The sequence below is a fragment of the Corvus kubaryi genome, unplaced genomic scaffold (genome assembly GCF_017639235.1).
Source record: "Corvus kubaryi isolate FWS band 111438036 unplaced genomic scaffold, C.kubaryi_AGA036_p1.0 split1-37296, whole genome shotgun sequence".
NCBI classification, from domain to species: domain Eukaryota; kingdom Metazoa; phylum Chordata; class Aves; order Passeriformes; family Corvidae; genus Corvus; species Corvus kubaryi.
In genome coordinates, this window is record NW_024582075.1 from 13,798,321 (window position 1) to 13,822,018 (window position 23,698).

The following is a 23,698-nucleotide window of genomic DNA, read 5'->3' on the forward strand; positions in this document are numbered from 1 at the left end:
TCAAAGCTTTGCATGGGGTTGTAGACATACAGTTTCCATTGGTCTAATGATGTTTCAAAAAGGAGCTTTCTAGTGTGACCAAAAAGTATGTGGAGTTCTCTGACTCAGTTTTAACTGGGCACAGAAAAAATAAAATGCTGCAGAAAAGACACTGAAGTGTATTTTACAAGTTACAGTTTTACTTTTAGTAGCTGGGTCAGTGAAGCTCCTCTCTAATCCCACTTTAACACTGTGTGTAGGTCAGTGAAGGAAGTGGCAGTCTCTCATCGTTCAGTTTCCCAGTTTCTGGGCCCAGTGCACCTGAGGTCTTTGAAAGTGGCCTAAAGAAGAATACCAGTAAGTTGGAGAGTTTTTTAGTGCGTTCAGTGTTTTATACATGTGAACTGGTAGCTGAAATCTTTCTGTTAAAATGTTATAACTACATGATGCAGGCCTCAAAGTGATTCGTTAGTCAGTAAAATGCTGCAGAAGTGGTTACTGCTCGGTACATCATACATATCTTGTAGTAGCTCTTTATAAAAGGAGCTAGCAACTTCTTATGTCAGCGGTTTAGATACTGACAATCTAAGTTGAGCCATAATTTTATATTTAATCTAAATACATTGTATGATGCACTGTCTCATTCACAGAAATCTAGATACATGTGGAATAGCTGTCTCATGCTTAAATTTAGAACAAAGTTACTTCTGATAAAAGTATTTCTGGAAAATAATAATGTTTTTTCTATTCTATTTGAGCATGCTTAGGAGTCTTATTCCAAAAAGCTATTTAAATAGAGAGAACTGATGCTTCTTTCATCTATTCTAGAAGTATTTCAATCCAATTAATGTAATGACAGCCACTATCAAAATCAGATTAAAATATGTGTAACAAACAAGCAGAAAGTTAGAATCATCATAGTGATTCGGATAACTTTATTGGAAAAGTTTTTTAGGAATGCTAGTTTAACTTTTTTTTAAATTTATTTTAATTCTTTTGACAGCAGCTTCTGAAATACAGGGACTAAGAACAGTTGAAATAAAAAAGGTAAGTTGTAGCATGCAGTGGCATATATCAGGAATAGGTTTTGTAGATGTTGTCAATAGGTTCTTTACGGAATGGAAGAAGTCTAGGCCTACTAATTGTTTTTGGAAATTAATTTGTCTGTCTTTTCAGTTCAGGACTGCACTATTTCCACTGCCTATATTTTTATGTAAAATAGTGGGACTTATGCTATCATGTTTTGTGAGCTGTGTTGAAAGCAAAAGAAGGAAGAGATACTGGGACCTAATTTTATCATTACCAGATTGAGTTAAATGCAGACTCTGTTTTGGTAAAGTCAGGGGAATTGTACCAAAGTTGGAAGGCTGTTTTTTGGTATTTGATGTCTTTCTTCACACATATTTTTAATGAGTAGGTTCTTGCATGACAGCTGCCAGGTTTTCAAGTGTGAAATTCAGTCACATTCATTATGCGTGTGAGCTTAGTCACAGACTGCTTCTTATTTTCCAAAATATTTATATTTATTTGTCCTTGGTTGGCATCCAGTGCACCTGATTATATGGATTGTATTCAGCCATTCTCTTTTTACAGTAGAATCTGCAAATACTAGTTTTCAATAGCAGTTTTTACGGTGAGGTATTTGGGTGTGGTGCAGTGGTAAACAGCTGGTTTTGCTCTTCAACATTTGGGCACTAGGGGGAGCATAAAGATTAATTCTAGTCTTCAGAAGATTCAATGATAGGATATTCATATAGACTGTACTAAGGACAGCAATCCCATCTCATTGGTTTTCCTTGCTCAGACCTCTGTGCTGACACTAAGAGTCAGGTGCTGAATTCTGTAAGTATTTAGTTTGGTTAAGATAAAACACACAACTAAATCAGCAAATTTTCACCTATCTATGACTGAGAAGAAGAAACATCCATTCTGGTCTCTCTGCTTTCTTGAAGTGATGCAAAGCGTATAAGCTTAAAAACTGGCTTGACACAGGAATTCTGATTTTCATAAAATAGGGGTTTAGCAATCTTTTGAGGTAAGCCTGCAATTCTCTTTTTCTTTCCAGAAAAATCTAATCTTTTTTTAATTGCTATAACAGAGCCCTGCAGACTCACTAGGAGTGAGCATTGCTGGAGGTGTAGGAAGTCCTCTTGGAGATGTTCCTATATTTATTGCCATGATGCACCCGAATGGAGTTGCAGCTCTGACTCAAAAATTAAGAGTAAGTTAATAATTAAAAAGTCTGTAAAGATTGCATGGCAAATGCACCATAATTACTCTAGACAGGCAGTAAATCAGCAGTTCAGTGATACAGTTTTAAGTGCTTCAGGCTGTGCGAAGAATTCTTGCTGTTTGGATTGATGAAACAGTAACTCAGATCGGTAGCATAGGAAAGTGTAATTGCCAGCATGTGCTAAAGTAATCTTGGACCGCAGTTAGTCAGCATGTGAAAATTTAAAGCATAGGAAGTGGTTCAGAAGGATGCATTCTGTAAACGAGTGCCACTGCTGAGTGTGGTGGTGATTCCTGCAAATGTAGGTGTGCAGTCTGTTTTCTCTCTCATGTTTCCTATGCTTAGGATAGAGAGAGCACTTTTTAGGCTATGAGTTAGAGTGGGAGATTTTATCTGAAACTGTACTTAAATGTGTACTGTATCCAATCTGCATCAGAGGTGGTTGTATTTGACTCAGGTTTCTTGGAAAATGGTCAGTGTTATTTCAAGATGAAGTTGAAGAGAATCTCTGATGATAATTTGCTACTTCAGTCTATCTGTCTTCTGGTGACATGCAAAATGCATCTCTGTTTTTTAACATGTTGTATGTTTCTAGAGTTTTAGGATCAATTCTGTAAAGCTTCATTACTTTTTACACTGAATATACTAAACCAGTGTAATTTGCTAATTCTGATGTTGAATTGCCTACCTTTGTACTGGGTTATTTTGTAGTTCAAAGATTATTTGCTTTCAAGAGGAAATTTACTATGAATTTACAGTTGCTTCTCTCTTTCTTTGTACCCTAATATCACTGATAAAATCTAGCTAAATGCAAATGCACAGATCTGCTATTGTTGGAAGTGCCAAATCTATGTAACTGAGTTAGATTTTCTACGTTTTCTTCTGTAGGTTGGGGACAGGATTGTTAGCATCTGTGGAACATCTACGGAGGGCATGACTCATTCCCAAGCTGTTAATATCTTAAAAAATGCTTCAGGCACTATTGAGTTGCAGGTAAAAAAATCCTCAATGACATTTTGAATTTTTTCTGAATACTGTTTTGCCAGCTGCTACAATGAATTATTTTAGTGTCAGCTTTTTTATTTCGGTGTTTTCTGACCTCTGTTCCTAGGTTGTAGCTGGAGGAGAAGTGAGTGTCATAACTGGTCAGCCGCATGATCCACCTACGTCCAGTCTTTCATTTGCAGGACTAACTTCAACTGGCATTTTTCAGGATGATTTAGGGTCAGTAACTGTAGAATATACAGCCTCTGTAGCCTGTTACTTTAGATGGTATTCAGCCCATAAACCTTACAAATTCTAGCAAATAAGAAATGACATTTTTGGCTTTATCATGAGTAACATATTTGGTAAGCATGGGACCTGTGGGCCATAGGTCCTCTTCTACATTTTTCATGATGCAATTTGCTGTGCTGCAATTTTTTTTACCCTCTGTAGAGTTATGATGTCATTTGATTTCTTCTCCAGCCTCCATTGTTTCACTGAGACTGGGTAGCTGGGATTAACTGGTACAACCAAAAATTCTCTTTCCACTGTGGTATCTGTGTTTCCATACCGTGCTTTCTAGTGCTGGGCAACCAGGAGTATCAGATGTTTGTGGTGTACAAGGTATACTACTTCTGGTATTCTGCAAGGTGCATTATGTAAACAAGTTTTGCGTAAAACTCTGTCATAAATCTGAGGCATTTTTCTTTTAGGAATGGGGAAAGAGGAAAAGGGGTTCTTTGGCCACACATACCTACTTTGAAAAGTAGAACTCCAATATTTCTGACAATCAAAGTATGTGTGGGGAAATACACCTATTAATGATCTGTATAATAAACATGTACATACAAATACACAGTCATCTATTAGGAGAGAAGCAATTAAACCTTAATAGCATAAACTATTTGAGCTAATTTTAGACATTACAGGATTTTTAAAGTAGATGTTATAGAATCTTTAAGTACTGGCATTGCCTCTCTACTTCACTAGTAAGCACTGTTGGTGGCACATAGCAGCCATAACTATATCCTTAGCTGTGTATTTGAAATAGCTACTTTTATATAATAACATAGGCATTAGAGAGTTTACAATGTTTTACATGAACTGAAATAGCCTGTTCTTTGTAATAAAAGTATTTGTAGTTATAGTGGAAAGGGAAACGTATTGGTTAGCTTAAAAGGAGTGAAGTTTTTTGTTGAATGTTCTATGTGTTAAATCCAAGTTCAGAAAAAATATTCTTTTCCCTTTCCTTAGACCTCCTCAGTACAAGACCATTACTCTGGACAGAGGACCAGATGGCCTTGGCTTTAGTATTGTGGGTGGCTATGGCAGTCCCCATGGAGACTTACCCATTTATGTGAAGACAGTGTTTGCAAAGGTAGGTGTAAATTTGTTCAGCCAATCCATTTATTAGTTTACTGCAGTTATTGTTCTAAATCATGGCCTGGGTTTGCATTCAAAAGAATGTTACAGTTTCTCACAGCTTTTCCTTTTTAGTGCAAAGGCTGATCAAAATGTGCTTGCAGCATTTGAAGGCTGTAATGTTCAAAAGATTGAGACTTTCCAAATACAGGTGATTCAGCCTGTAGCAGAGTCTTGTCCAGCTCTCAACACTGGACTAGTGCAAATACTTAGAAAAACAGGTCCCTTGGCTTATATTTAGAGTGTGTTTACTTCAGGTAGTAGAGGGAACTGTTTTATTGAACTCAGACTGGACCTTCAGAGAAGTTCAGATGCTGACCTGGGTTGGATAATTTGGACTGCTCTAGGAAACAGAAGAGAGTCTGAGAAAACTGGAATCACAAATCCTAAATTTTTATGGTAAATCCAAGTATAAAACTGTCTTTTGCAAAACTTGCTGGAAAGTTCTCTGGGTCTTGAAAATGTTACTTCTATGATACTAGGTTTTAAACATTATACTAGCTGGAAAAATGGGGTTAAGGGAACAAAGCAATCATATGGTTCCAATTTCTAGATGTGGAAATTAGACAGGGCAGGGCGTACTGCAGCATTAGTGGTCTTTACAACAATTGGCTCTGCTTGTCAAAAGTGTTGTAAGGGGTTTTCTTTTAAGGACTATGTGTCAGGAAGAAAAAGAAATGCGTGAGTCTGCAGTTACTTGTTTTATTATTCCAGGGTGCAGCAGCAGAAGATGGACGCCTCAAGAGGGGGGATCAAATCATTGCTGTGAATGGGCAGAGTTTAGAAGGGGTGACCCATGAGGAAGCAGTTGCTATTCTGAAAAGGACAAAAGGAACAGTCACTTTGACTGTATTGTCATGAACTGGCTGCCTGATGAGTTAGGGTCAATAAGACAATATTGTTTAGTTTCCACATAGTAAAGAGAATGGCAATGTTTTGTGTAGTCTTCTTGCTCTTTCAGCTTCACAGGACTGTGTTACAACACTGAAGAAAAGCAACATTTAACCATATTTTTGTATGCTTTAGAACTACTTCTCTTCCTGTCAAAGCACTGGGATGACGTTAACTATGGAAACACCTGGATATTTTTCCTATTAGTAAGTCACCAGGAAAAAGTTTTCATTGATAACCACAGAACAAAACTGAAATTACTTTGGGTATGTTGGAAAAATGATAAATTCACCAAGTCAGTAAGGGGGTTGCATGGGTAGCAGTAGTCAGAAAACAGGAATAAGAAAATATTAATAAAGAAAATATTAATAAAACAGAGATTTGGGATGTAAGAGGAAAAGTATGTAATCTGGAGGCAGATGGTTGATAGACTAGATTTCTTTTTTAATTAGATGAGTTTTAAGGTCCCTTTCAACCCAAGCCATATTATTTCTCAATGCTCCAGCAGTTTGGTGACTTGGGTGGGTTATTTTGCTTGTCTGTGTGTTTAAATTTTTTAAGTCATGGTGTATCTGAAAAAAAAGAAAACTGTTTTATTTTGGCTTAGGTTTGAGAGTTTGATGATTTCGGGGAGGGGGTGGTGGTGGTGATGGTGGTTTTGGTTTTTGTTTGTTCGTTTTTGTTTGTGGGTTTTGTGGGACTTGTGCTCAGGGCTGAAAAATCCATTGCTAGTGGAAACTATTCCTCATGAATAAGAATGCCCAGCAACTTTAGTATTAGAAGAACTAGACTATTTAATAGTAATATTTTATAGTCTATATGGGTGGAAACAACCTTCCTAATATGAAGTGTCTGTAAGCAAAGGTTGTCCTCTTCCAACATACAAGACTACCTAGAGGCTCAGCACAGACATTTCTGCAAGCTGCTTGAATCAGAGCCGGGAACAAGCTGCTCAGAGCAGGTCTGCCTAGCTGCCAGCAGATGTCTGGCTATTGCCAGTGTGGAAGAAGCTGATGTTATGGTGTTGCTGCCATTATCAGTAGCTGCAGAGGTAGAGTCCTCCTTGAACTGAGTAATGGGTTGAGGATGGGTAAAGACCTGAAAATTCCTCACAGCGGAGGTGAGTAGTAAGACAGCAGTGGAAGTTTGCATCAGTAATGAGCAGAAGAGGAGATTTTACAGCTACAACAATTATTTTGGGGATATTAATTTTAGAGGCACAGATAAAAGTGTCTAGTAAGTACAATGCAACCATGCTGCTGTTCTTTGATCAGCAGCATGGTCAATAAATGCATAACTTTCTCATCACTAAAACTTTATCTAAAAACTGCACTCAATGAAACACTTAGCTGATTGTAACCTGCCTGCCTTTGCCTGCCGTGCTCTTAGGAATCTGGCAGATAAAGCATGCTTTTCCCATGATTTCTTTTCCTGCAGAAAAATTCAGCTGAGTCTTTTGAGAGAGGAAGATACCAGGCTAACTAGTATTCTATTTAGCAGCATGATGCTTTGTGTTAATTAGCAAAAATGGAGTTTTAGCCAGAAGGCCACCATCTCAATTATCACTTAAGAGAAATATAAGCTGAAAACGCAGGCAATGGTCAGGCCATTATTAGGGGATAATACAAAAGATTAGCATTCATTTTAGTGGGTCACAAAAACAGTATTAGGAGTGTCTGTCAAGTAGTATTAACAAATTGATAGCTACGTGTTAGTGAATTAACAAAAAAACCCCACTCCCTTTGTCTTTTTAACTGTTACACTGTGGTAGGCTAAGATGCAATAAACCAGATGCTACAGTTACTGGTTGCTGCTGTTATTGAATTGCTTTTATACTTATTCCTTGCATAGAGTGAGAAATGCCTACATTAGAGTATGTAAAGTCACTTTAAATAGTATCTATATTTGTAACAGAAGTAGTGTACAGCTATTTTGTTACTGCTCTTGTGTCACAATGGAGGATTTAAATTAATAAATTCCAAACTGTCATGATGAAGTAAAGTTCTGCGTGTTTTACTGGTTGCTTTACAATAGCTCACTTGCATTATTCATTCTGTTGCAAAAGATTAATTCAAAACAATTTAATAGTTTTAAAAAGGCAATTCTCTTTATGTGAACCTTAAAGCATCTGCTAAAATTTTTTTTTTTTTTTTTTTAAGATTTTATCGTCACTTGTCAACTCTTAGCAAATTCATGAAACTAAGAAGCTGTCTTGCTTTTTTTGTAACAGAGGGCATTAATCATTGTTAAAAAAGCATTCATTCAGACATGGGACTTGCCATGAGAGAGAAAAATAGTGAGCCATGGAGCTTGGGACTCAGAGAACAGGCTCTCCCCCAAGCCCCATGCCAGGAAACTGCTGCATGACCACTGCTTAGTGGCTGCCATGCACTGGACCACGTAGTAATAAACTTTGCAGGTTTAGGATGTTTGGTTTTTGTTATCATTTGGTATTCAACGCAACTTTCCAGTCAAAGGGGTTGGTCCTGTAAGGTGCTTGGTACTGTGGCCCAGTTCTACCCAGTTTTATGGTTTTTGTTACATTTTTTCCATGTGACTGTGTTACAGGTTTGGAAGGGTCTGGCGTCTTAAAGGCTCCATCGCATTGTCTGGTCAGATATCCAGCCCTTTCTTTTAACTTTGCTTAACTCTCAGCTATTCTTCATTCATGGCTGAAGGGTAATCAGAGTGGTGTTAATGTAAAGGTCTTTAATTTTAGAGTGGTATTAATGAAATGGACTGTCACTTCTTGAAAGCATGGGTCTGGACAAAGGACAGCTGATTCGTAAGAATACACATATTTCACTTCTTGACAGTGAGCAGGTATTGTTGGCATGGATGCTTTTCTGTTCGTTCCTCTGTTGGATTTTATTTCTGGGTTGGCTTTATGGAAACAGTAGTATTGTTAATTCTCAGCCTGGAGAAGGGTTGGAATTTAATAGCTGTTGCTGATCCCTTTTCCTTCACTCTATTCAGTCTCTTTTTTTAAGAAAAAAAAAAGAAGCTGTATACTCTATAGACCTGGATGAAGAAAAAAGTGTCATCTTTGTTGTAAGTGTCAAGAAGATGTTTTGTTTTGCTGATAGAGACTTGCAAGTAATGTGGAAGAACTTAGTACTTTTAATAGTGTTTTGCAAACAAAGCCTTATCTCAAAGTGGGAGTGACATTGGAAAGGGACATCTGTTAGATTTCTGCACACACTTTTTCTTGCTTTTTAAAAACAAATAGTTCGAAGCATTTAAAATATTCCTGTGTAGAGGGCACTTCAGTTTCAAGCTCCAATTGAAGCTACTAATCATAAAGTTTTCACTTTCTTTACAAATGTTATTAAAACTGTAAACAGTTTTAATAGTAAACAGTATTATCTTTAGTATATTTGACACCTGTAGTGTGGATTTTTCTTCTTTTTTTTGAACAGGTCGTCATGCATGTTCCTCAACAGACATGTAGATCATTCATATAATGTATTTCAGTTCATAGCCAGTGCAGGGTGATGCATTAACTTGTGAAGTTTTGCCATCTGTTTTCATGGAAGTGGTAACAATGATAGGTGAGAAGATTGAACTCAAGCACCTGAGAAGAATACACCTAATGGAAAATGATGCCTAAGTAGATTGAGTAAGTAGATTTTTTGCTATGTTTTTCTTCTCCTGTCATAAAATCTTCCTAAGCTTTCTACTCCCAGGGAAAATTTTCATTTGAAATGGGTAGAAAAAATGTAGATGCTGGTTCTCTTATTTCAAATTCTAAAAGCTGCATATATCTGAGCTGAAAATAACAGAATTTTCCAAGTTAAATTGTTAATTTTCAACTGGAGATTTTTTTTGATAAGTTGCAGCAGCAAGTTGGTTTGTGAAAGTGAGGTAAACAGGTTTTCACTTACTATTTCTCTTCAGACTACTTTGTAGTCAGTCCATTGTTTTTGATCTTCATATAGGTAGTTTAAATACATAGCTTTTTTTATTACGTCAAAGGAGTGTTTGAATCACGCACAGCAACAACTTACCTGTTTATGTGGCTGCAAGTACTGTGTTGGATTTTTTTAAATGCTTGCAGTTATATGTCCAGTTTGTCCATGGGCAGACAAGAGAAAGGTTTTTGTCTGAGAGGGGAGGTTTTGAATTTAACACTTGTTAGTATTTTCTGGTATTTCAGCCTTTGGCATTTTATTAGTTAAGACTACACTTTGTTAAGTGAATTCAGTTTAATTAAGAGTGTGCTTTGACTTACCAAGGTAGACATTATATCTAAAAGAGAGTGAATGTTCTTGAGTATTTCTGTGGGATGTCAGGTGCCCTTTTGGGTCTCTCAGCACTGTTCAACAGCAGTGTCATTTTGGTGTGTTTTCATAGTGTTTTGTTCATGCTTCTCACTGACCATAGCCACAGAAGAGGGCATGATACTAGGACTCAGAGGACTGAGGCCATGGGGTACATTTAAAAGATATGTTATCAGATTTCCACTACTGCACACCAGTTAGAGATAAAGAAGTTTCTTGTTTGAGCACCTCACACAAGTATTTAGGCTGAGGCACATGAAAGATTTTTTCAGGCTATAACTTTCAAGTACCTCCTCATGACAGGGATGCCAAAGCCACTGTGTCCAACACTTGAAGTTTTCACGTTATTTGGAATTTTACAGAAAGCAGCAGGAGCAGAATTTTGGGTAATTAGTAGGTAATAAGTTGTACTCTCTTTTGGGAGAATATTTATCTGAAACTGTCAAAAACATATACAGTTTGTTTTGACTGAAAAAAATATATTCATTACTCATTGTTAAATGTGAATATGTCTGTTGGACGTAGAAAGACAGTATTGTGGATGAGTTTTAGATAGAGAGATCTCAACACAATCCTGGTGGTTAAGGTAGCAGATGTTCACTGGAATTCCTGTTTGTGACAGAAACCACTGAGGACAGGTGATAATAAAAGATGATCATATGGGAAAAGCATTAGCCTTTGTTACTGTCACCAAGACCAGAAGAAGGGTAAAAGTGCAAGTACTCATATTTTTGTCTTTGTTTTGTTTTGTTTTGTTTGTTTTTAGTAAGTTCACACTAGCTCTTTTTCCCAGATTTTACTTTCTTTCACAAGTGTAGAGTTCCTCTGAAGGAAGGAATTTCAAGAGTATGAGAAGAATAATGCCTTATTAGAGGGCTAATAAGGTGTTCTCCTCATACTCTTGAAATGTAAAAAAAATACAGTGTTTCATAGATATGATTTTTCTTGCTTTAGATGAATATATACACACATTGGTAGTGAAGGAAAATGTTAATATTAGAATTCTCTTGGGGAATCCAAGTAACTCCAAACCTAGTGTCTGGGCTGGAGACTTCAGTTTTGGTAGCTGGAGATTTAAGTAGGACAAGTGACACAGTTAGCGTAGAAAATCAGTGTTGTTTCATGGTGATCTTAAGCACCAAGACAATACCCGCTGCATCTGCAGCTTCTTTTTGCATGCATCTGGATGGTACACTAGTTCAATTGTCATGTCCTGGAAAAGTTAGTATGAAGAGAAGGTCTAGGCTCCACTATTTCTCTTGCAACTCACGCTTCAATTGAAAACTAAGGTCCAGCAGCGTTTTGGGAGAACAACTGTAGGTTTCGGTCTGTATGAGAAGTTACGAGTTTTAGGTCTCAGGCAGACAAAAGCTTGAGTTGCTGTTCTCTGACAGATGTGGTGGTTAGCAGCTCATCTCTGGGTACAGCAGGCTCCAGAGACACTCCTTGACGGGACTGATGCATACTGGCACTTTTCAGTCCTGCATACCGGTGTGTACCACAGATTTCACTTGCAGTCCTGGAAATCAGAGCTTGGGTGGCCAGTTGACTCGGGGGGTTTTTAAAATGATCTAGCCTTGAGCATCTTGGCATTAATTTAAAGGTCATGTAGAGGACCTGAATTTGTTCTGCCTTTATCTCCAGTTCTACCAGGTACCTCAGGTACTTCCCTTTTTAAGCATATACATAAGGAGAAGTAGTCCACTCAAATTTATTGTTAATGTAGATCTAGAGGTTGTCTAACTGAATACGTATGTTGATTATTTCACAAGAATGTTCATGGACACATTCTCTTGGTAAGGCTTTTACAGCCTCTTTCAAAACACTGAATTACAGCAGTGATTGCCTTTGCGTTAAATTAACAAACCTTTGCAGTAAGGATAAATTTGGGCAGAAAGGAGAATTGCCTGAGACAAGGTAGGAAGCTCCTGGTCTGAGCTGATTTTCCTGTTGTGACTAAGCCTGCTCTCTGCCTTATGTCCCTAGGAAAAATTTGGCTTTGGTTTGTTTCGACTGGAAGCTGACCATCAGAATTCTATGTGTATAGTCTCTTTCCCTCTGGAAAAAGGCTTTTATTCAATTGTGGTTGCTAGAGCAGGAAGAAAAAAAAATATAACCAGACCTTTCCTTTAAGTGCAGATTTATGGAATATTAACATTTAGTAGAAATAGCTCATTAACAGTTTATTGTTTGCTCTAATATGGTCTCTTCTTTCCACTCTAAGAGTCTCTTCAAAGCCAGCTATTTTTCCAGCAGCCAAACCATACTTGTCTGCACCTCTCCTGCTCCCATTTCTTTTGATTGGTGTGTCTGCATTGGGATGGTGGGGGAAATAATGTGTGAGGGGAGGTTGTCAAAGGCTTTGTGTGTGCTCGTGCACATGTTTGTATGTATAGATCTGGGAATAGTACTGTGTAAGTGGTAACTATTGGCCTGCAGATATTTCCTTCCAGGTATGTTTTTTTTTCTTACAAAAGAAATTAAAATAGGCACACTAATCCTTTTTTCTATATGTAGGTTCTCAAAGGATTTTTTAAAAGAGAGTAAATATTTGATCTATTTTAGTATCAGGAAAAACTGCAGCAGAGGCATTATCCGTTTCTTCTTTGTGATTTTGTGATTCCCAATGAACCTTTTTCTAACTTGAACGTACATCTTTTCTATTAGCCTGGTAAGTTTAACAATGGAACACATTCCAGGTTCTGCTTTCGGAACAATGAAGTCCTATTTGAAGCTGAGAAATATTTGGGCCTGGGATACTGATGCTGTGTTTGTGGGGCTAAGATCACCTCATGAAGTATGAATACACTCCAGAGTTCCTCACTGATGGAAGCCCTTTGTTTAGGCCGATGTGAAAGACCTTACATTCATAGGATGGTTCCTTTTGTATACAGGAAGTATACTCAGTTTGACTTTACTGATAGTTTGAACTCAGGTACATGTATTATTGACTCACACTGGAGTATAAACCTTGGGTCTGTTGGCCAAGCTAGCGAATCTCTGATCAAGCCAAAAGTGGCAACCTGAATTGGATTGATTTCCTTCTAAATATCAAGGAGGAGGTGAACCAAACAGAAATGTTGGACAGCCAGCAGCAAAGGTAAAGCCCGTGTGCTTTTCTCTATATTGAAAGGTGGCTGCAACTGCCCTAGGATGAACTTCCAAATCAAAAGTGAATTGAATTAACAGGAGAGGGGTAAGTTAAATTAACAGGTAGCAGAAGAGGGAAAGTGCTCACCTATTTAGGCACAAATAGGCATGGAGGTGGCTCTGTGAGTGTTTCTTTTGTATTACAAAACCAATAAACAAGGTATTTGTGCAGTCAGCTCTGGTTTCAGCTTGGGCACTTAGCCTGGGAGCTTTGGGTACTGTAGCATTATGGGAGAGGCTATTTGGCTCTTACTACCCAGCCCCACGTGCACACCTTGAGGTCACACTAGCCCTGGAAGAAGGATGTAGGTCAGTCAATAGAAGCTGACTTTTGTGTAGCTACATTTATACACATTAAAAATTTTCAGTAATAGCCACTAGATAGCACTAGAGAATCAAGGTAGATCTCAAACAGCACAGGTTGCAGAGATTTCCACAAACTCAAGCACTCCAAAACAAACAACCACTGGAGCCTGTTGTTGCTGTTCAGCTCAGATCAGCAGCCTAATGGAAATGATTCAATCAGGAGAATTTTTTTTTAACTTCTGGAGTATTTAAAATGTCTACACAGATGTATTTCCAAGCAAAAAACCACATAGCAGTAGCTTGAACAGTTACCTTATTCTGACCCTGTTTTCAATGCTTTTGAACTTATTGAAAACCACAAGCTTCAACAAAATATGCATTAAATCCAAAATGTTTAATACTGGCCATCACAAAATGAATGCTTTAAAATAAAAATATGCCTCTAAAAATATCCATAGGGATGTTATGCTTTCCAAAACATGCCTCAAAAAATCATATCCTCAACAGAACTTACTTGCAGAGTGAATAAAAAGTATGTCACTGTCTGTAAGTTTATCCCTTGCAAAACTATTTGCCATTTTTAGTTTTTAAAGTATAGTTTAAGGTTTTGAAGAAATCTTTACTGATTACCTTTATGAGAAGCCAGGAACCGATCTTTTAAATTTCTGCTATGACAGCAATAAGGGTACTGCTCCTACTTGCTTACTGATAGCCTTTCAAGAAGCCCCATATGAAGTTTTTTCTAAAGGGTTAGGAAAGGCATAAAGGTTTTAGGAGAAAGACAGGGGTTTCTGCCTTGAATGTACAGTGCATTTTCATAGGTTTTGCAGTCCTCCTGCAAACCATGTACTTAATGCACATAAGTAATTTTGTTTTGCACATTCATAAATGGGGTTTTTGAGGCAGTTTTGAGGAATATACACAGGTATCCATGGTGCTGTGGGTGCTGTGCAAGGTAAGAACTTGGTGTCACCACTGAAAACTGCATTCCTCAATTCAGTTTCAAAGTAATTTGTAGCTGATCACAAATTCTTCTGTTATTTATTAACCAGGGTTTTATACCCAGTGCCACATCCTCCTTTGATAATGTCTTAAAGAGTTTTTCACAAGGATCTAAAATTTGAAGTTTGATGGTCTTGAATTCCTAGAGTAATGTGTCATAAATGCTTGCCTTGAAGGGGCGATTCATAATCAGCTCAGGGCATCTGGCTCTTGTGGCTTGCCTCTAAAGTACATTAAACAGACTGATATCAAAATATGCAACTAGACTGGGGCGTATTTGCTATAGGCATGCTTCATCTTAGGTACAGGGACTTCAGAGACCTCAGTCTTGGTTGTCATTGATAGGAGCTCGCAGGAGTTCCCAGTGGACTGGGCTGATGCCTGTGTGAACTCATTCAGCCAGTGAACTGTTTCTAGCAGAAATGACAGCCTGTTATCAGGAGATGCATGGGCTGTCTTTGAGGCTTGCTTGCACTTACAGTACACCCAGAATGTCATTACCTAGCAGCTTTCTATAAATTCATCTTTTCCCGACAGTGTGTGAGAGGCACATGTTTAAACAAGATAAGAGATTTAACCGAACTGAAGGTTGATCATCTGTTTCTCCACAATTTAAATGAAGATTTTGCAGCTCTCATGTTTCCTCCCACGCCAGTCCCTCAACTGCAGCTTGGAGGGCTGAACTTCCTTGGTGATAAGAGTCCATTATGTGAACATGGAGCTAAGTAAGGTTTTCAGTCACACTTTGAGGCTGCTTGAGGCATCCTTTAGTAGTTGACAGCTCTTTGCAGTTGCCAGGCCAGTAAAGCAGTTCCCTACAGGACCAGGAGGTGAGCTAGTGTTACAATGCAGCTAAAGCAAGATTGGCAACTGACACTGTACTAGAAATCCTTCCAGCCCCTTTTTGGCCTTACATTTATTGCACATATAAAACCATAGTAAGTGTGTTATTTCATTCTCAAATGCAGCAGATTTTGCAGCTTGTTTTGCTCCAAGTGCCGGTGGCAGGGAAGCTGTTTTTGTAAGTGCTATGAAAACAAGTTCCAGCAAAACTGATCTTTATCAGGTCCCGTTGAAAAGGCTGCACATACTGAATAGTGAAACAGGCCAGTTAAATTTTAATCTGAGTTACATTAAAGATTGTTCTTAAAATGGCACATATTGACATTGTTCTCACACCCATTAACTTACAGCCAGAAGGTGAAAAGGCCAAGAGACATGTAAAAACCTCAGTGTGAATCCATCTGTGCATGTGTGCATAAGCAACTTCTAGGAAGGGTAAGGTACAATCTCAGAAACCTTTCTGTAGCATCCTGCCTATTGCACTGTTTTGTTCTTCCCATGTGGGGTGTGGGGATGGTGCCTTGCTGACTATGAGTTATGTAATTCAATAGCTCTTTTGGGGGGACAGTCCTTGTTTTGGAGACCTGTTGTCAATACACTGAGTCTTTTTCATGTAAGTTTAGAGGAGTAGCGAGGCTGTCCCCAGAAGCCTGTGTGTGGCCTGAATGGGGAAAATCCCCAAGTAAAGGCAAAGGGATGAAACACTTGGGCATAAGACAACCTGCATTTAGCTTATTAGAGGTGGTAAAATTTAGTTGAATTGCCAGCATAAAATTCTAGGCAGTTATTTTTGAAAGTATGGGCTCTTGGATGCCGTTCTTTGTGAAGGAACTGGAGTTACCACAAGAAAAGCAGTAAGTAAAGACACACATGCCTTGATAAACCAGACTGCGACTCCTTGGAACTGTAGGATGGCATCAGTGCACAGTAGGAAAAATGAGAAGACAAAGTGATGCTTTAGTTTTTGGGTTTTTTTTCTGATAGTATTTCTAATTTGTAGTCAAATCTAGGGACCGAGGCTGGAGAGCTGGCCAGAGTAACGACACGTACACTGATACGATTAAGCATCGTTCTCCCTTTATTGTTTACCTATGCAAGCTTATATCTACTTTTGCAAAGATTCATGCCCAGTCCCTCTAGGTGGCCTCTAATCAGCAGGGGAGCCGACCAGTGCATAACTTGCCAAGGACTCTCAGGCCTGCTTGCAGCCAGGGGCCAGTTCAGGGATTTTCGTCAGCAACCCTGGGTTGTCCAATCTTTCCAGGGGTATCATATGCCTCCGTTCCACAAGGAATCCCTCTACAAATCCCCCGTTTTCTTTTTGGGCAACCCAGGCCTGGTCAATGATCTTTTGCAGCCCCGCTTTAATGCAAGGAAAAATGCACCCAAATACTATTAAGCCTATTATGACTACAAATAGCAATCGGCAGCCTTCTACTATCAAGGTACGCAGCTATCTGGTGATACCTAGGCTCTTAAGCCAATCTCTAATAGGGTTGTCTGTCTCCTGAAGGTTACACAGGCCTCTCTTCACCGCACTACTCCGCCTGTCCAGGGACCCGGATGTGGGCCAGCAGCCCTCGCCCCCTTTTTTACTTTGTGCCCCTTCTGTCAGTGCTGCAGCAATGACTCATCCCTGCTTTTGCAGGACATTCTGCAGCACTGCAGTAAATGCAGCTGTTTGAGATGACTGCTCTGCACGGCTAGTGCACACAAGCATCTCGTCTACTCCTGCTCCCTGGGGCAGCATGGCAAGGATTGTCTTAGTTTGCCTATTAGCATTTTCAAAGGCAAGGGTTTGGAATATTTGCTCTTGGAGCTCTTCAGAGAACTCAGTTGTGTCCTTCAAGGCTGCTGACAGACGGTCAATGAACTGACCATATGGCTCTGACAGCCCCTGTCAGACTGCTGCATATGGAGGAGACTTCTTCTTTTCGGGTACTGACAACAAGGCTTTGTGGGCAAGAGTCTGTGACAACTGATGAATGATTGTGGACGTGGTCAGCTGTGTCACCGTCTCTCCATAAGCCCCATTCCCAGTTAGCATATCAGCTTGGATTGCATACAGTGGGTCTTGCGTATCACCTCGGTGTTTGCTGGCTTCTTCTTGTGCTAGCCGCTTCCACGTTCGCTCCCAGAGCAGGAACTGTGAAGGGGTCAACAGCAACCCTGGGTTGTCCAATCTTTCCAGGGGTATCATATGCTCCTGTTCCATAAGGAATCCCTCTACAGTCAAACCTGAAGCAAGATTTTTTCCAAGTAATTTGTGATCTTTAATATATAATTTAAAGCATTTATTTTATTTATGTAAAGTTTCTTTTCTAATTAACTTTATTTTAAAAAGACATGGAGTTTTTGTACGAAATTAAGAACAGTTTTCTTGTGTTATAAAGTTACACTTTAGGGTATTTTAAGATCTAAGAGCAAGTAAGTTATAGTGTGCCAAACTGAGACATCATTTACATACCTGTGATGCCTATTAATCTACATCAGAGCCCTTTCATATTTACTCCTGTGTACCTCAGATGATAAAATGGCCCAAGGCGTTTGGTTACCCTTTGGTTTCAAATGCTCTTTCATTAGCATTGGATATGACTTCATTTAGATGCAGGACTGCTTCTCAAATTACCATGGGGAAATTTTTCCTTGTTTTACTTTTTGCATGGGAATTAAGTCGTAATCAAAATCCCAGGAACACTGCTGTAGCTAAAAGTTTAGTCAAGTGGATTGCAGTGGCCAGCCACTGGGTGAAGTAGTATGGCCAGGTGAGAATTATACATGCACAAACATCTGAAGTGACAGAATACAAAACAACCTCAGGAGTTGGAGGGCCAAATTTAATTTTCTTAACCTATTTGCTGCTGTCTTTGGGAAGACACACAACCTCCTTGTTAACTGTATTTGGTCCTCAACACAGTGTTAGCTGTGTCTTCAATGCAGTGAAGTTTCAAAATGGTGGGTCATTCAGCCCTCATCTGTGACAAAAGATCAGAGCAGGGGCAAAGAGTTAGAAGTAGGGAGATGGTCCTCCATTTTTGTCACAAAAGCTGTGCCTTTTATTAAATCTTGAGTTAGGCTCAGTCTGTGGCCCAGGAAAGCTAACCACACATAAAATCGTATGGTTTATTGAATAAAAACAATTGCTGAACCCACGCTTGACACATTTTAATGATTAAGCCTGACTTCCTCTCCACTGTTGCTGTGGTCTTACACTTGCTTGCACCAAATTTGTGTGGGTAATTGTTTGCTTGTGTACACTGCCAAGCATTATTTAATTTAAAAAATATGCTTGGCAGGGGGAGTTGGAAGCGGGAAAAGACAGAATTTGTGTCAACAACCCATGTAGTTCCCAAAAAAAGCAGAGGGAAAATGTGTGGAAGAGAGATGGTGTGTGCAAGTAATAAACAGTGCTATGTGTAGTTGCTAACAACCCAGAAAGCAAGCATTAGCAAAGGTATCTGACTAAAAACTTCAGAAGCCACACTACACTATGCTACCCTGTCTCACAAGAGGTGCAGGAAGGCTTTGCCTTTCTGGTGCTCTGTAGTTCCTGTTCTAGTGCTTATAGTGCATATGAGTAAGGCCAAGCTCAAGAAAGAGTGAGAACATTCCTGCCTGGGTGTTTCTGCTGATAACAAGTAGCTTGGGAAAATTGTGCTCTATTACTTAAGAATCAGCAAAGACATCTGCTAAACCATCTCCTTTCGTTTTTCATTAAACAGCAGACTGTCTTCTACACGCCTTACAAGTACGCCAGAGATTCAGACTTCTGTATTTTAATCCCTAAAGACTAGTTAAGATTAAGCAGGTACAACACCAAAATAAAACAAAAGGACTTGTCTTTCTCAAAGTGTAGCTACACCAAAAAACTTCCTTCAGATTATATTGTGTTCAGAGGAGAGATGCAGGCACCTGAAAGTAAGCAGCAGACAGTCTGAAAGATGGGTAATGTTTAAAGCTAAGCACAGCTCTAGAGAGAAGTAGTTATATATATTGTATACTTTATTGGTAGGCTCCTAAATTAGGTGATGTGGGAAAATGAATCTGAATTTCAGCTGGAACATTTTCCCTCTCTATCCATATAATCATTGTTTCCTTCCTTGCTTTTCCAAAGGCCTATAATTACTGCTTTAGCAGAGAAAACATGCAACTGGAATTAAGGTAACTGTATTAAGCAGCTGTCTTTGTGTTAGTGATCAAGTTAAACAGGGCAGATCTGAATTAAATTTGCAAAGCATAGATTTTCTTTGTGGCCAAATCAACTAAAAGTAACTCATCCCTTATCATCTGCTCAATGAAAGTTTCTAGCAGTTGTACTGTAAACATACCCTGAAACTACTGTTATGGAAAAATAATTGATGAGCAGTCCAAATGCTTTAAGGGATGATTAGTCCAGTGGTGGCTTCAGAGCTCCCTGGATCTCAAGGGGCCAGAGCAAGGGCCCATTTTTCATTCAAACATACATTTTTCAGCCAAAATGTAGTTGTGGTGAGATTCCAGCTGCACAATTTGACCCCTTAAAGGTGTAAATTCATTTTCATTGCCATGGGTACGTGTTTGTACTTTATTAAAGCTATTCTCTGTCTTGCCTTAATATGTAATTATTGTTTACTGCTTACAAATGTGGCATTTTAATGCACTATGAAATGTCAAAAATTGTAATTGAAACCATATAGTCTGTATTATACATACTTTTTTGCTTTAGGGAATGAAATGGACAAGATAATAGCCTCTGCGTTCCAGGGAAAATGTGTGAGACACTTGTTTCTGTTCAAAGGGAATTACAGCTTGGATTGGAGAAACAGGACAGGCCTAGCCCCAAAAGCTGGTGCACTTTTGTCATCAGCAGAGCTCCCCTCCTGTGGTGCTCCATACTGCATGGTGCAACAGGGCAGAGCCAGGTCAAACTCCAGAACATTGCTGGAATCTGTGGGGCTGGACCCAGCACACCTGGAGAGACGAGAAGAAGCATGCCCTTGTCATTGGGTTGTCACACAACATCTCAGGACAACTCTTTCAGAGAGGACTCGAGAGAAGAGGCTTTGGACTTGGAAGAGCTCCACACAGTGACTGCTGATATTCTGGAAACAATCAGTTCACTGTAAGTCAAAAAGAAAGCTGAGCTTGGTCACAGATGATCTTAGTCTTCAGACCCTACTCCTCTTGTCGTCTCAAATAATAGAGCCACAACAAAACACTTTTCATGGACAAGGGAGAACTTGCCACTTCTTGTGGCTGATGTGCAGAAGGATGTCAGCAAAGCAGATCCTTTCCAAATGGCTGTGACCACTAGAGAATACCAATGATAAAATCAGCTCAGTCAAAGGGAACAGAGAAGCTGGTTTTTAGCTGCAGAAACTATCACAGTTCAAAGTACCACTTTCTTAACTTAGAAAAGCTCTGACTCACAGCATTCCAAATATTTTGTTGTCTGAACATCCACTGAGATTGCCAAATGTCTCTTTACAAAATAAAGGAGAAGTCAAATATCTACAAGTAGTCTGTACAAACAATTCTCAGATTAATTAGCCCCCCACACTAGTTAACTGAACTGCTTTTTTAGATTTTACCTGGCACCTCAGTCTTCACTCAGTTAAGACTGTGAACCTCAGTCCTTCCAGCATACAAAATCTTGAACATTTTCCTCAGGGTACGCGGGTAATATTTACCATTCAGGAAGATGTTACTTCCCAGCATGGTGAGGAAAAGGGCTGACGCCCAGCTGTTTACCAGCAGCACCACTGGAGCACTTATCAGGGGAGGTACCAGCTCACAAATGCCTTAGTGACAAACCATATGATGTTCTGCTCCATGCAATGTACTGAAAATTTCTTTGGGTTGGCACCTGTAGAGTGTGAGACTGTTTATGTTGCTCTCTAATTGCATCACTAAAATTAGACATGATAATTATGAAGCTATAAAAAATGTTAATGGTTTTAAATTATTTAAGCTTCTGTAAGATATTCAGTGGAAGCAGCTTTCCCTCCTTAATAGGAGATTAATAGTAACTAGGACTGGAGAGGCAGTAATGCCAGCACCAATGATATTCAATAAAGGTGTTCAAGTGGGAAAATTTAGAATTTTGTAATAAGATAGTGGCTCTGATACAGAGGTGATCAGGGAACTTGTATTTGGTCTTGAAATTATTATTAAAAGAGAAATGTTAAAATATTCAAGGAAACCTGAAGCATGGTTTTGAAATTGATGGTCATATCTGAGGTTCTCAAGGACTTTGGGTCAGCTGATGACAAACTGAGGTGGGATTTGGTTTTGATGCAGATGGCATACAAAAGTACCACAGTTATAGGCTAAAAATTCCATTGTAGCTGTTCTTGAGCTTGAGTTCTGTGGCCTTATGCTTCACATAAACACACAAATTGGAGTGGTGAGGAGAACTCCATTTATTTGGAAATGCATCATATGTTACTCTATTAGTATGGTCAAACTATCAGCCCAATGCCCACCTCCAATTTGTCAGAATCAGTGTTTTGGAGGAAGGTGGTAGGAAACGACTGCCAGGATATCATCCCAAATACGTCAGCTAAACTTCTCTTTCTGTTGGCTCACAGCCTTAAACTGGGCTTACCTGTGTAGCCTGCAGAGTTGCCCCAACCCTGGCAAAGGCCTTCTGAAAGATTGAAAAATACTCCTTTTTCTAGGTCCCTCAGCTCCAGTATTTGCAACAACTCCTGTCACTCTGCACACACTTGAATGGGAAGTCCCAGGCTCAACAGAATAAATACTGACCACACTGAAACTGATCGCGAGACTCTGGTTTTAAGGAAGGAAGGTATTTCACCAGGAAAGCCTATTGCTTAGATTCAGAAATGGTAGAACCTCAGCAAGAGGATTATAAAACTTCTTGGACTGAGACACTGAAGAGAAATAGGAAGTTGTGCCACAATTGTTCCCATACCAGCCCTGAAGACTAATATGTAGAGCCAGGTAAGCAGCAGTCCTCAGATAAGGTGCAGTTGCAATTGCTGTGTGATGGTGACTCGATTATTGTTGCTGAGAACATTAATGATCTATTTAATGCAGTATCTGTGATGGGTTAATAATTGAAACTCATGGCTCCTACTGCAAGGACATGGTGTTCAGCCCTTTAATGATACCAGGATTTTGGCAGCTAACTGGGTCTTAACCAGTGGCGCAGGTTAACTGTGTGCTGGGACCTCTTCTGTTGGGATGGCAGTAGTTACACATTCCAGGAAAGAGAAAAGACTAGTCAACGAAAAAAGCTGGGATAGGCCCATGAAATTTTGTTTTAAGTAAAGAACAAAAAGTAACTCTTTTAAATTGCCTATTGAAATAAAGATGCAGTTTGGTTGGTCAGTATGGATTCGTGGATACGCCTGGTGCAGAGAAGTAGAATAACCAGTGGGACTGTATAGCGAATTTCCCTAATAAACTCAACAAGGTGGAAAATTAATTGGTTCTAAAATAATAGGTCATTTGTGTCCAGCCCTGTAAAGATGATAAGTTTTTTCTATCCAAGAAGTTACTATGTGCAGGAGGGAAGCTTACAGACCAAGGGTAAAAATATCTTGGTCTTTGACCTTGTTTGTTGGAGGTTATATAACTTTTCCCAGATAATTATTTTTCTGCATTGATGAAAACCTATTGAGCTGTTATTTAATGCTTAGCTACTGCACTATGCTTTTGAAAAGGGGGTCACAAAAGGATTTTCTCTATCTCTCACTCTCATAAAATTGAATACAACTTTTTGTCCTGAGTCTGTTCTCCTTTTCTCACTCAAGTTTCTAGTGCTTTGGAAATTTTTAGCTTGAGCCTAAACTAAAGAAGTTGCTTTCCTCTGAATCATGGAAAAATGCACTTGACTGTGGCAAATCAGTGATAAAAAGGTACAGGTAGAACTGAGCTACTTAAACACAAGTGTTCAGTCTCATTTAAAGTGCTTGATCTGAGACATCTCCACTGTGGTGGAAGAGTAATTCAACAAAATACAGTTAATTATCTGGGTTTGCTTTGTCCAAGAACGTTTTGCTGTGCCTTCCACTTAAAAACCGGAAAGTCCTGTGAGAAGGAAACTATTGATGCTTCCTACTCATTTTCTAAAGGCAGAAACCATCCTGAATGATGTGAGTGCATTTATCTGCTCCTAACTACATTGCAGAGCAGAAGTGCTGGCAGAAGAAGGAATCGTGCTTCTGATTTCACAGGCACATGCACTTGATCTGATGGTTTTGGTGTGCAGGATTTGCACCTGTGTTTATGCAAATCTTAGTTAATAGTAAAGCAGCATAGTCACCACTAGCCAAAAAACAGCAACTCCTGCCTGGGAGTGGTGGGCATATCATACTGAGTGGTGGGCACAATGTCTGTGTGGTACTGGTTTAGGTTGTTGTTTGTACCCAGGCTGCCTTCCCAGTATATATTTATTTAAGAAGAGAATGTTTATTTCAGAAATGTTACAGTCTGATTTCCCAGTAGTTTCAAGGGTAATAAGATGTCTAAATAAAATCCTGAGATTTGGGGAATCTGTCTCCAATTCATGCAAACACTTTTAGTTTCACCAAACTCTCTTTAAACATTTATATTTACACTGGTATGCCTTTTGGGGTTCATTTCTCTTAAATCTTACCTG

General features: G+C 39.1%; 1 protein-coding gene across 21 annotated transcripts in view; it reads left to right on the forward strand.

Annotated features, from left to right (window-relative positions):
• MPDZ (multiple PDZ domain crumbs cell polarity complex component) overlaps nucleotides 1-7,510 on the forward strand; it is a 101,959-nt gene extending 94,449 nt beyond the window's left edge. For 19 of the 21 annotated variants that reach the window (XM_042013205.1, XM_042013204.1, XM_042013211.1 and 16 more), the window contains 7 exons: nucleotides 240-336; nucleotides 983-1,026; nucleotides 2,078-2,200; nucleotides 3,101-3,205; nucleotides 3,324-3,436; nucleotides 4,451-4,574; nucleotides 5,333-7,510. In XM_042013205.1, coding sequence (XP_041869139.1) covers nucleotides 240-336; nucleotides 983-1,026; nucleotides 2,078-2,200; nucleotides 3,101-3,205; nucleotides 3,324-3,436; nucleotides 4,451-4,574; nucleotides 5,333-5,479 — 753 coding nt within the window. In that variant the 3' untranslated portion in view covers nucleotides 5,480-7,510. Of the gene's footprint in view, nucleotides 1-239; nucleotides 337-982; nucleotides 1,027-2,077; nucleotides 2,201-3,100; nucleotides 3,206-3,323; nucleotides 3,437-4,450; nucleotides 4,575-5,332 lie in introns of those variants that run through there. The other 2 variants (XM_042013207.1, XR_006013638.1) reach the window with 2 other exon arrangements.
• The last annotated feature ends 16,188 nt before the right edge of the window (nucleotides 7,511-23,698 follow it).